General features: G+C 41.1%; 1 protein-coding gene across 3 annotated transcripts in view; it reads left to right on the top strand.

Moving 5' to 3' along the window:
- The window catches only part of tns1a (tensin 1a), a 122,955-nt gene that overhangs the window by 45,160 nt on the left and 63,960 nt on the right, over window positions 1-13,835 (top strand). For all 3 annotated transcript variants that reach the window (XM_084426088.1, XM_084426087.1, XM_084426089.1), the window contains exon 3: window positions 11,478-11,515. In XM_084426088.1, coding sequence (XP_084282214.1) covers window positions 11,478-11,515 — 38 coding nt within the window. The remainder of the gene's footprint in view (window positions 1-11,477; window positions 11,516-13,835) is intronic.

Raw genomic sequence — 13,835 nt, 5'->3', positions numbered from 1 at the left:
GAATGTGGCCAGCAGCACGGGCCGGCACAGTACATAAGCACATCATAGGGAGAATATAGAGCGGCTTCGCCTGGTCTATGTATAGAGAGTATAACCCCTAGCGCAGCTGAGTGGAGAATAGGCGGCCAGCAACGCAGGCCAGCACCAGTGCACAAGCGCGTGATGAGGAAAATACAGAGCGGCTCCACCGGTCTGTATATAGAGAATCTCATCCCTTAGTGCAGCTCACCAGAAAAGCTAGTAGTACACGAAAGTAGTCTGCACATGAACGACTGGGCAGAACATACATATCACTTAAACTGATATCAGTTTAGCCTGCAAGGCGGGAACTTCCAGGTTATAAAATCTCACGAATGTAGAGGGGGAGGCCCAGCCTGCCACCATACAAATGTCGTGAATAGAAATCCCGCTGGACCAAGCCCACGATGAGGCTATGCCTCTAGTGGAATGGGCTCTGATGCCCAAAGGGCACTGCAGGTGTTTGGACGCATAAGCTGCTGCAATAGCGTCCACTATCCATCTGGACAGTCTCTGTTTCGAGGTGGCGAGACCCCTGGTGCACCCACCAAACGAAACAAAGAGCTGCTCAGATTGCCTAAAGGCGGCGGAGCGTGTGATGTAAACTCTCAGTGCCCTGACGGGGCATAAGAGGTTATCACTGTCCTCACTATCGGATGCTGGCAGTGCCGACAGGGAGATGATCTGCGCTCTAAAGGGAGTGCCAATCGCTTTGGGGACGTACCCGTGTCTCGGTTTGAGGATGACTTTGGAGTTATTTGGTCCGAATTCGAGACATGCGGGGCTAACAGACAGTGCATGTAGATCCCCCACGCGTTTTACTGACGACAGACCTGTCAGAAAACGGTTTTGAGCAAAAGGTATTTCAGATCCACAGATTCTAGCGGTTCAAAGGGAAACGCTTTCAGGGCCTCTAGGACCAGAGAAAGATCCCAAATAGGAACTGAGGGGGACCGCGGGGGGTTCACCATCCTGGCTCCTCTAAGGAAGCGAATGATAAGCTCGCTCCTTCCTATTGCACGGCTGCACGTCGTCTCCGCGAATGCTGCAATAGCCGCAACATACACTTTGAGCGTGGAGGGGGACCTGCCCTTGTTCAACAGCTCTTGTAGGAAGGAGAGCACCTGTGAAACCCCACATGTGTGTGGATCCAGGCTCTTAGTAGCGCACCATTTGGAGAACACTGTCCATTTAGATGCATAGAGCCTTCACGTGGAAGGAGCTCTAGACTGCGTGATCGTGTTTACGACCCCTTCTGGCAAATCAACGGGTATCCGTTAATTATCCAGGCATGCATGCTTGATAGAGAAGATCTTTCCTTACTGGGATCGGCCATGGGGCTGAGTGCGACAGCCTAACTAGCTCTGGGTACCAGATTTGGTTCTCCCATCGCGGGGCTATGAGGAGCACTGAGTGGTGCGTTTCCCTGATCCTCTTGATTACCTGTGGTAACAGCGAGATCGGAGGGAAAGCATACAGCAGGCGGCTGGGCCAAGTTTGGGCCAGCACGTCCTCGCTCTTTGAGAAAAACGTTGGGCAGTGAGCGTTGTCTTTTGACCCAAAAAGGTCGGCTTCCGCCCTGCCAAACAGGCGCCACAGTAGCTGGACTGTCTGGGGGTGCAGGAACCATTCTCCCGGTGGAATGTTGTCTCTGCAGCAGAGCTGCTGCAGCTGATGCCATACAACCCAGCATCCTCTGAAATGTTTTTAGAGGTGCGGCGCTGCCCAACTGAAAAGACGCGGCCAGGCGTCGGATAGTGTCGACAGCCGGGCCGTCATTGCCACAGAGTCCAGTTCCAAACCCAGAAAAGAGGTTGACTGACTGGGCAGTAATGAGCTTTTGGTCCAGTTGACTGTGAGACCCAGGCTTTCCAGGTGGCTGAGAAGCACTGTTCTGTGAGAGATAAGTTCTTCCTCTGACTGTGCTAGAATCAGCCAATCGTCCAAATAGTTCAAAATCTGCATGCCCTGACCTCTCAGGGGAGCGAAAGCCGTGTCCATGCACTTCGTGAATGTACGGGGTGCTAAAGACAGGCCGAACGGCAGGACGGTGTACTGATATACCTGACCGTTGAAGGCGAATCTCAAGAATGGCCTGTGACGGGGTATTATCTGGATCTGAAAGTAAGCGTCTTTCAGATCGAGGGGAAATAAACCAGTCCCTCGGGCGAATCTGCGCGAGGATCTGTCTGGTTGTGAGCATTTTGAACGGTCTTTTCATAAGAGCTTTGTTCAAATATCTCAGATCTAAAATCGGTCTGAGAGCTCCGTCCTTCTTGGGCACGAGGAAGTAACGGCTGTAAAAGCCTGACTCACTCAGAGAAGGGTGTACCGGTTCTATGGCCCCTTTGCACAGAAGTTTCGCTATTCCTGCACGAAGTAGGTGTGCTACTTCCCCATTCACTCTCGTCTCGGTTCGCGCTCGAAAGCGCGGGGGACGGCGAGCGAACTGCAATGAATAGCCCTCTCTTACTGTGCTCAGCACCCATTCTGACGCACCTGGAATAGCTTCCCACACTTTCGCATGTACGGCTAGGGGCAGAATGGCCTCCGGGCTCCGATTGCCGCATTCCACGGGCTCGAGAACCTGATTCGGAGGCGTGGGCGCAGTGCGTGCACTCTCGGTGCTTGAATACGGCGGCTCGCAGACAGCGATGGCTGGCCGTTTTACACACGATGTCCCGGAGGAAGTTACAAGGTGTTTTTTTCCTTATTCACCTGGGTTTTTCCCGTCTTAGAATTTAGAGGACAAATGCTTAATTTGCATAAAAAAATAAAAATCTCAGACAACTTGCAATGGTGTTTTTCTTAGTTAGACATTTCTTAGTTTTTCGCATAGACATGAAAATCACTATCCAAACTTAAATGGTTGTAATTCAAGAATGCTTTGTAATAGACCTATGGACAAGTTGTATTCCAAATTTTAGGTTGATATCTCAAAAAATGAGCTTTCAGTAAGATTTTATTTGGGCGCAGTAACAAACTTTTTCACTAGATGGACAGCCAAGCTTCCTTACTGACCATATAAGGGCGCCTCCATTTTCATATGTTTTGAGTGATCTGAACCAAGTATTTCCATAATTTTCATACAATTTATGAAGTAGACATCCTATTCAGAAGTAGTATGGGTGGTTTGGCAGTATTTGATTTGAATTCAACCTCTAATAAACGCATAAAAAGAGCATATATGTGCGTTATAGCTGGCAGCCGCATCACAAATCGAGAATCCATAATATTTTTGTTTATATATATAAAAAAAAATCACTTTTTTTTTTAATAAAATTGAATTGGTGTTAATTTTTGAACTCTTGGTATGAAAACAAACTGAGCTTTCTACCAATCTTTCATGATTTTTCATGTTTATTGCTATTTCAAAATAAAGGCCTAAACACGCCTAATGAATATGAAATATTCTTGTTGCAAATTGATAAATTACTGCTCCTCTGTAATTTATTTTAAAAACATTTGTATTCAATTATAATTAAATTATCTTTATTGTGAAAATATTTATTGTATTTATTCATACTGTGCATACTGTACTGCAAAGTAACTTATCTGTCATACTGTTTAACTTTGTTAGTGTTGCCGCACTATCCTGATCATTATAGCACTAAATAGGAACAACCAAAGGTCTTCTATATAATTTAAAACACATACCATGATGACTAGACCTTGGTTAGGTGTTCTTATAATGGATGTAAGTATGGGGGACAGCAAGCAAATATTGATTATATGTCAGTTACTGATTTTTGCCTTTGTACGACTCCTTATTTTTGGCACATGATACAAAGGCAGAATACAGTAACTGCCAAACAAGGGTCAAAGGTTAATTTTGAGCTCAAGATTTTTTGCATACAAACATTTCTTCATTATAGCAACTAGTTGTCAAATTTTGGGAGTCCTACCTATAATACTTTTGTCTGGACAAAACAGAAACTTTAAAGTCATTTTTCTCAGTTTCACACTCTAGCGAGTTAAGGTCTTTTGCCTTTGCAGGGCAGTATACACATACATTATATACACATATATATTACAAACACGTGATACAACCATTGTGACCGTCCATATGGGGGGACAGGGAACGATCGCATCCAGAAACGCACGGGTGGAAAAACATCTTGAAAAAGACGCAAACGCACCCGTGTTGCTCTTTCAGGAAATGAGACCCATCACCAGTGCCGGAGCACACAGGGGAATTTGATGCTGTTAAAACAGCAGTTGAGAGCTCAAAGCTCGCGATCACTGCTGCACTCGCGCTGTAGAATCACCAGCAGCTGGGAGAGTCTTCCTAGAAGAAGCAACGACACACTCGCTCGTTGTACACTCTTCAGAGACATCGACGTAAAAAACGATCGGCTCCGAAGCGAAAGACAGATGGTGTATGCATCCGCTTCCGTATTTATACCCGTCTCGTGGGGCGGAGCGCGTGATGCGCGTTCAAGCATGCTCGAAGAAGATAGGCTCCCTAGCGTGATCCCATTCAGTCGACGTCGACTACGTTTGACGTTCTCGACTGAAAGGGGACCACAGTTACATACATAACTAGCGTTCTGTTTCATTCCTCCTGACCACCAGAGGCGGTGCTGAACACTAGTGGATGACACATACCAACACAGTCATGAGGAATGCCACCAACCCGAAAACATCAAGATTGCTCCAGAAGGACTGTAGAGCTCACATCATCGGAAGCAGCAACATTGACCTTGTAAAATCACGCAAAGGTACATGGCAAAGACCAGGTAGCCACAGAGCAGACATCTGCCAAGGGAACTCCCCGTAAAGCAGCCCAAGATGAAGTAGAGTGGCAAGTAGAACATTCTACTACTGCCCTAGTAGAATGGCAAGTAACACCTTCTGGTAAGGGTTGATGAGATGTATTATAGGCTAGTTTTATCACCTCTACAATCCAACGTGACAGTCTTTGTTTGTAAAACAAAGACAAAGTAATTGTCATAACAGACAAGTAATTGATCCGTCTGTCTAAAAGAAGCGGTAGGTTCTACGTAGGACTTTAAAGGCATGTACAGGGTAGAGAAGATTAGACCTCCCATCGATATTAGAGTGGGAAGAGCAGCCAGATGAATGGACTAATTCACAAATTGTGGTAATAAAACCTTGGGAATAAGGGTTGGATTAGGTCGAAGAATGACCCCTGGATCCTATGGTAACCAGCGTAAGCATGACTCACTAACTGGCAGGGCATGAAGCTCACCAACACGTTTAGCAGAAGCAACAGCCAGAAGAAACGCCACTTTCAAGGACAACTATTTAATATCTGCGACACCCAATGGTTCAAATGGTGGTGCACAAAGGAATTTGTGTAAAAGCGGTAAATCCCACACAGGAAAAAGTGTAAAACAAACAAGCTTTAAACGCCTTGCTCCCTTCAGAAAATTACCAAACCGGTTATAAGATCCCAAAGAAGAACCATCAACTGTAGCATGATGAGCAGATATGCCATCAACATACACTTTTAAGGTAGAAGGCACTTTGTTGTCTTCTAATAGATGTTGTTGGATACTCAGTACTTGTGAAGTGTGAAGAGAAGATCCAGATCCAGATGCCAAATCTGCCGGCTCAGCTGTATTGTTTTGTTCTTATGTGAATTAGCACTTATGTGATTTTAAATGTCTGAAACCTAAAATAAACATTATGAGGTTGAAAACCTTCGCAGCCAGGGCATCATCAAAATCCAATCTGCTGCAAGCCACATGCTCTTGGGAAATGAGAGTTGATTTCGGAAGGAGGCTGCAGTTTCCGGAAGTGGTCCACACAGCTCTTCAACCAGATATCGTCCTGTGGTCAGCCAAAGACCGTAAAATCCTTCTAATCGAGCTGACCTTGCCATGGGAGGAGGGCTGTGAGGAGGCTCATGAGAGGAAGGCCTTAAAATATCAGCCTTTAATTTTAATTTTTAAGCCTCTACTTTTATATCATGCTGTGTTTTATATTATAGAGCATAAAACATCCTTGTGTCGTATATTTATTTAGCATTTAAAGGTTGCTTACCTGTCTATAGTTCATATTTCAACATGTTTCCGTCAATTTCATACATTTCAGTCTGGCACCAGTTCAACTAGAACAAAGTGAAGTTTATGCAACAATAACACGCTAACTAATATACTGTAAGTGAGAATGCATTTCTTACCTTAAAAATCATTCTTATCTTCAAATTGTGTTCTTCTTCTTCTGAGGTAATTCCAAAGTAAACTCATAGCATGTCTTCCAAACTCGATGAAAATCAGAGGAATGATGAAGTTTGATGCTTTGTTTTGAGGTGATGGGGGAGCGTTTACAGGTTTGCATTCCTTCATGTGGACGATTAGCATGATAATCGCTTGTGCACGTGTGGGTGTGGTCACATTAGAGATAATGAGCAGAGCATGAGAAACTGTACCTCTCGTTGGTTTCATACGGATGAATTAAAAAGAGAATATTTGTTTGTATGAATTGTATCATTTAAAAATAGCACTTCAAGCTTTCTAAAGACATTTCTCTCATTTCTGTGTGGCAAGTATTCACTGAGTTACAGTTCATTTTCTGTGGATTAGAATGGACTTCACACTGAGAGAGAGATGGCAGAACGCGCATCATGTTTATTTTCTTTATTTTACGAAAATCACAACATTTAGTTTTTACTATGAGTGTACACAAATAAAAGTAGACATTTAACAGTTTTGAATCATATATATAAAACACTCAAATGTATGACAAAAATCGACAGAGTTATTTGAGTGTCTTTCGCACTGATAAGAAAAAAAAGCGAGGCTATCGCGATGGCGCGATGGCCGACACCAGGGGGTTAAACACCATAGACCCAGGATCGGCTGTAACTCGCCATCTTTTTTTGGAACAAGGAAGTATGTGGAGTAAAAACCATCCCTCTGACTGAGGGGAGGAACTTTTGTAATGGCTCCTTTCTCCAATAGTGAACGAATTTCTAGAGAAAGGGCCATTGAACTCTTTAAATCCACCGACGTCGAAACTGCAGGTTGTATCCCCTGCTCAAAGTTGCCAGAACCCAGGGGTCAGACACTGAACTCCTCCAGTAATTTAGATGTTGAAAAGAGAAGCGACCAACTACCGGCACAAGATCATGAGGGTTTATGTTCTCTGCTTTAGTATGATGACCCTGGGCCATTTTAGTCCCTCTATGTCGTGGTGGTGTCTGAAGTTGGGAAGCCATGTGGTGACGTAATAGCTGCTCCGAAATCAGGTAGCGCAGTTGAGCTGGAGCTGGTGGCATCCTAAAAGAAGGTGCTCGTGGTGTCTGAGTTAGCTTTTTCATGGCTTCTGAGAGTTTCATTCTTTTCTCTAATACCTCAGAGACATTGGGCCCAAAAAGATGTCCCAGTACAATTTGTAGTTCTCTCAGGGTCTTTTTACAATCTTCAGGTAACTGTGCCTGTGCAAGCCATACTGCTGGGCTGTTAGGAGGGTTGCTGATAGTGTCCCAAGCTCACAAGTCACATGATCCATAGCCAGTAGAGTAGTTTGTAGGAACTGAGGCACAGAAGGGTCCACATTTGAGGGCCAAGTCAATTAAAGTCAAGAGGCAGCTGGTATATGGTATTCTTTGCTTGAGTTATAAAAGCTAATGACTCATATGCCTTCTTCAATAATATGTCAGTTCATCCACATTGTGCACTTGGATGCACATACATGTACATAACCTCTTAGTGCTTCATCAGGAAATACCACCAATGCTGCTACTGTCTCAGGCTCCTGCCCCACTTTTATTTATTTTAAACCACTGCTTTACCTTAAATGTAAAATACTTTATTTAACGTACTGCTTTAAACTCATTTGGCAACATGTTCCAGAGTTGGGAGCCCTTTACAGAAAAGGCTCTTTGCCCTTGTGTAGTTCTACAGAAATCAATCCAACAATTCCTACCTGTTGTACTCCTGGTGATTCTACTTGTATCATCCTGTCTCTTTATCAATTTAGTAATGCTTAGAATAAAGATATAGTGTTAGTTGTACACCGCATGGAGTGTGTTGTAAAAGGGTGGAAACACCACAACGTCCTGTTAGTACCGTAGGAACTCAAACAGTGAAAAACATGAGCCCGGAAAAAAACAATTGGTAGATAATTTTTTTTGGTTAGGACAGAAATATTTATGACAAACACTCAAACACGTAATCACACGTAAAATGAATCAAAAACTAGCCTTTGGATAGTACCATGTGGAATGCAGTAACCTACATGACAGATTAAATCTTAGGTTAGGACCGAAAGATTTATGACTGCGACAAACACTCAGAATCACACATAAAATGAATCAAAAACTGCCCTTCGGATAGCACCGGGTGGCATACAACAACCTACATGACAGTAATTATGCAATAAAAAGTAATCATGAGCGAGAAAGCGAAAGAGGCTGGGCACCGAGCTACTGTCATGGCGTGAGTTTGTTGTTATATTCTCTTGACCTATCTGGCTGGCGCTGTGATAATCCACTAGTGCTTAGCACCACCTCTGGCGGTCAGGAGGAATGAAACTGCTCTCTTTGGGGGTCATAGTGGACTAAGGCTTCTGCTGACTGAATAATTTATTTTGCCTGTTCAAATGTATCCTCTTGTTCAACACTCCATTTGCACTTATAATTAGAACTGTGAAGAAATTTTGCAGAACCTTCTGCTCTCCAGTGTCCACCTTGTGTCCTTGAACATTTCCTCCATTCCCATTAATATGCTTTTCGCTTCAGTCGTAGCTCGGCTCTTGGCAGAGTCTTGGCAGTACTGTGGCAAGAGTCTGGAGGTGCTTGTGGTCAACTTGTAGTCCCCACATAGTCTCACTGAATTGTCAGGCTTTAGTATGGGTACTATGGGTGCTGAGTTATTCATTGGCTCTATGTGCTCTGTGTGATGTGCTCTTTGCACTTTTCCTTGTTTGTCTGTCTTGTGCACTGTGCTTCCCCTTTAAACTCTGCAGCTTCCATTTTTGACTTGTATACCCTCAGTATGTCTTTTTGACACATTTATGTTATTTTATTTTTACTTAATGAGTGACACGCACTCTACTGCTGCTGCTCAGCCCGACATCAGTAGCATGTTTTGCTTTGACCCCCTCTTTGCTTATAGCTTGGGCCAGGTTAAACCACAGTTTGTGCATCTTCATGGCACTTGGGTATCTGCATTTTGGGCCTGCAAATCCCTCACATTCTTGTTGACTGTCTCTATTGCTCTGTTTCTTACAATGACCTGTGGTCACTGTGGTCGTTGGATATTCCACAGACCAGCGTCTTTCTCTGTGCATTTCTGTTGATGTGTTTCCATAATTGCAGTTTCCTTAGCATCTTTGCTTAACATATACTGTATATCCTTATATATATCTGAATTCTAACTAACAAAAGTGATTTCTGTCTTGCTGCATCAGTAATATTTATTTGACTCGATGTTGAATGGCATCTTGCTGCCTACCATGCTAGCCATCTTCTTTCCCTTTCTTAAAATCTTGACTTCACAATCAGTAAAGTTAATCTTTCTGCTCTAGAGACCTCCTCAGTCTTTCCTTTTTTTTTTTCCTTGATGGCATTTATATAATGATTTGAGACTTGAGGTTTCAGTCAGGATGTTCACTGAGAAGCTATCCCTTGCAAAAATATAGTGTTCTGACAAACTCCTGTGGCAAACTTATGGTGAACATTGACACAAATTCATCATTTTTTTACATTTGAGCTTTGTGGCGAACAGTGTGCAGCAACTTTGCGGCTGACAGTTGTGGCAAGTCTATGGTGAATATGAGTGTAATACAAGTGCTTCTACTTTTTGGTGTAGATTCAAAGTATTTTTTATACCATTGAAGGTTTGAATATATAAAACAATTATCTCTTGACAAATACATATTAAAAAACAACAACAAAAAATCAAACACTATGTGCAATACTTCTAAAAATATTTGTCTTCAACATATAAATCATAATTCAAATTAAAAGCAGTGGTTAGCTATAATTCAATACATAATATTAAATAACCAAGATAAACAATCAATATATACCAAGATAAACAATCAATATATATATATATATATATATATATATATATATATATATATATATATATATATATATTTAAAAAAAAAATATCATAACCTCAACCATTAAACACTAAATTCATTCATTTACTTGTTTTTTTATTCACATATCCTATTAAGCATGACTACTCCCCTACAGGTACGAGTTCACTTCTTTGTTGAAATCTGCATCTTTCATTTTCAGATGATCTGAAAATGAACTGAAAAAGAGAGTGAAACTAAACTGTATAATGGGGTGACGGAACATTAAGCATGTGTTATTCATTTCATTGCTCACTTTATTAATTTTAACTTAAATGCTGTTGATGTCTTGCCATACAGATCACATGATTCTTAAAGTCCCTCCATGAGTTTGTGAATGGTGAAGCCTGGGCCTTCATGCTGGAACCTCTCAAGAGTTGTTACAAGCCATGTTTTTAAGACTGCCAATGACTTCAGTATCAGGGGCAGGCTTCATTCTCTTTCAGGATCAACTGGTAAATAAATGAGTTTCTAAACAATCTATATATACAACTGATACAGAATATGAGCATGACTATTCATCTAATCACATCTAACATTCTCAGCAGGCAGCATATTTACAGTCATTGAAATGAAAACCTCACTTACATAAGTAAATATAAAGTATGGGAGAAAAGAGGGACACAGATTAAATATGACACACAAGTGAGATAGATAGATAGATAGATAGATAGATAGATAGATAGATAGATAGATAGATAGATAGATAGATAGATAGATAGATAGATAGATAGATAGATAGATAGATAGATAGATAGATAGATAGATAGATAGATAGATAATGTTTCTTAACTAATTTGCTGTTTTGAATAAAAAAATCACTTACATAATTCATCTAGATCTGAAGAACTGTCACATTAGCAGAACTTCAGTCATATCTATTGACATAAAGTTCATGCTATTTTCATATTTTTGTCATTGATATAATTTGTTATGAAGTATAATTGCCTCACCTCAGAGAAACTCACTGCTTTTAGGTTGCTGCAGATTTGCCGCAAAGTACCCATAAGTTAGCCGCAAAGAAATGTTTTTGCAAGGGACATGCTATTTTTACTGTAAATAGTATTACAGTATAAATAGTGGTAAATGCTGTTTGCACCAAACATACATAGCAACAAACATCTTGTTTGCATTAAATACAAATAGTGACATGTCATTCACATAAAGTGTTATTAGAAGTAACTGAATATTTGTACTCAGGGCAAATAGTGGGCAGAGGTAGTGAAATTAGCCATAGCCTATTTGCACCTGTCTTGTAGAACACAGATTAGATTATCTTTACAAAGCACTTTTATAGTGTGAATTGGTACAGTAAGAGTAAATGATTGTATATTGAACTTTTAATCCAATAATTCTATGATCACATTTAATGCATTTTTTTTTCTTTTCTTTTCCTGCAGTGTGCAAGTTGTCCTGCCATAAGAAATGTGAGGTAAAGGTAAATCATGGATATATTTTTCATATGTTTCTTTCTTTTCTTACTTTTAAAAGAGGACTTTTATAAAATGATATCTTTGTATTCTCTTTTATATCTGTGTATCATGCTAGATTTTGACACACAATATTTTATTGGTGTGTTTTATTTAATTGACCTTTATTGACCTCTGTGTACATGTGTGTTAAAATCACCCTAGTTTGCAGTGCCAAACGTATGAAACAAAGCAGTGTTTACACCTAGAAGCTTAACTACAGACAACCAACAAGAAATTGAACAGAATGTGCCTCATATCATAGCTTCATACAGTCACATTCATTCACAGAAGCTGTATGTGTTTTAAAACACCAATCAGGATTTATGTGTCAACATTTTTACTTACCAATACGAAAGCTCAAAATAAGCTGGTTATTTAAACCACTCGCATGCTGTATTTATCTGAGCATGGCTGCTGATGCCACAAATGTGCAAATAAGAAATTTAACTGAGGGTTTAAGAATGTAAAGTGTAAAAAAACATCAGATTATAAGTACCCAGGATTAATTGTTAAATTATTGTTAAAAAATTGTTAAGTATGAAAAGTATGTTTTCAGAAAGTCATAAGTATGTTAAGCAGAAAACATGATACAAGATGACCCAGGAACCCTGGGTGTGCAAAGCCCTAAAGTTACACTGTCATCTGCGTGTGGTAACATACCTAATAACCTAATCATGTGTGGGACCTCCTTTAGCCCACAAAACGAGCCACGCAGCGAGGCATTGATTCGACGAGTTGGCGTTAGGTCTCCTGGGGTATCTGGCACCATAATGTCCACAGCAGGTCCTCCAGTTCCCGTTCATTGCAGGGTGGTGGTGATGTAGTGCAAGCCCCCTTTTTCAAGTTGAACCACAAATGTTCGATTGAGTTCATGTCAGGTGAATTTGGATGCCAAGGCATTACACTCCTTGACGAGTCTGGCAGAGTGGCATGGCACATTATCCTGTTGGTAATAGCCATCACTGGCTGGGAACACAGTTTACATGAATGGGTGAACTTGGTCCACAACGGTGGTCAGATATCAGACAGCTGGCAGGGATTGTGCTATTCCAGTATCCCAAGAAAACATCTTCTGCTCAACAGTGCCATCCAGGTGCCTGCAAAGCGCAACAGTCTTTGCTCACCTCTGGCGTCAGTGAGCTGCAGACGACACACGGCTGGATGACAGTTTGTCGTTTGGCCATCCATGCACCACATTTGATATGTACTTATTACTTATTATTACCCGCAATGCGCGCTTTTTCTGAGATTGAAGTTCCGAGGTGCCATGCAATCACAATTTGTCCTTTATGAAACTCAAATTGCAGCTTTTCCCATTCTGGCACCGAACACTCGACCAGCATTTACTTTAATTGCAAGTGCCTCACTGAAAGCCATATATTTATATATATATTTTTAAAGAAAAGGTGAGACAAGTTGAAATACATTTTTGTGATAATCAACATAATGCCAAAAATGACAAATTATTTGCTGCTATAATCTAATTTTTACAAGTTTTATTAGCATGTTTATAAAGTTAGCTTATTGCATTGCAAAAATACTAAAATACAACTTCAAAATAATAAGGTAGACAGAATACAGTTTTAACTGAGGCCAAACTGCAGTTGTAATCAAAATGATTAAACCCCTATTGCAAATCAGGTTTATTGGCAAAATGTACATATTTTCATCTGTTTGCAATGAACAAATCAAACAAAAGTAATTGAAATAACTCAACACAATAAATGGTTCAAGTGGTTTCCCCAAATTCAACTGAAAATGCAACTTTTAATGACTCCATTCTCCAATGACGCCCAAGCTTCAGCTTCCTCACTGATAGCATGATGTATTCTCCTAGGATTTCCTGATATACAAAAATGAATCCATCTTGCCTGCCACATGCTGCAAGTTTCCAGAGCCAGAGGATGCAGAGCAGCCCCAGAGCATCACAGAGCCACCAACGTACTTAACTGAAGACAGAGTGTTCTTTTCAGCATATGCTTCATTCTTCTTTCTTGCAGACATACCGCTGATCCATAGGGTAGAAAAGTTCCAGTTTTGCTTCATCGCTCCACAGAACAGAATCCCAAAAGTTCTGTGGCTTATTTATATGATTTTGAGCACTTTTCCTGTGCTTTTGGGTCATCAGTGGTGTACGTCTTGGAGTTCTGGCTTGGAAACCATCTGCTTCGTACATGCCATACTGTGCAAGCTGAAACCTCAGTGCCTGTTGCCACAAAGTCTTGCTGCAGGTCTTTTGCAGTCACTCAAGGGTTTTTCTGAACCTACCTTTTCAGAAATCTGGTT

The sequence above is a fragment of the Rutilus rutilus genome (genome assembly GCF_951802725.1).
Source record: "Rutilus rutilus genome assembly, chromosome: 12".
NCBI lineage: Eukaryota > Metazoa > Chordata > Actinopteri > Cypriniformes > Leuciscidae > Rutilus > Rutilus rutilus.
Note: the sequence above shows the minus strand (reverse complement) of the source record. Positions and strands in the feature narration are given on the sequence as shown.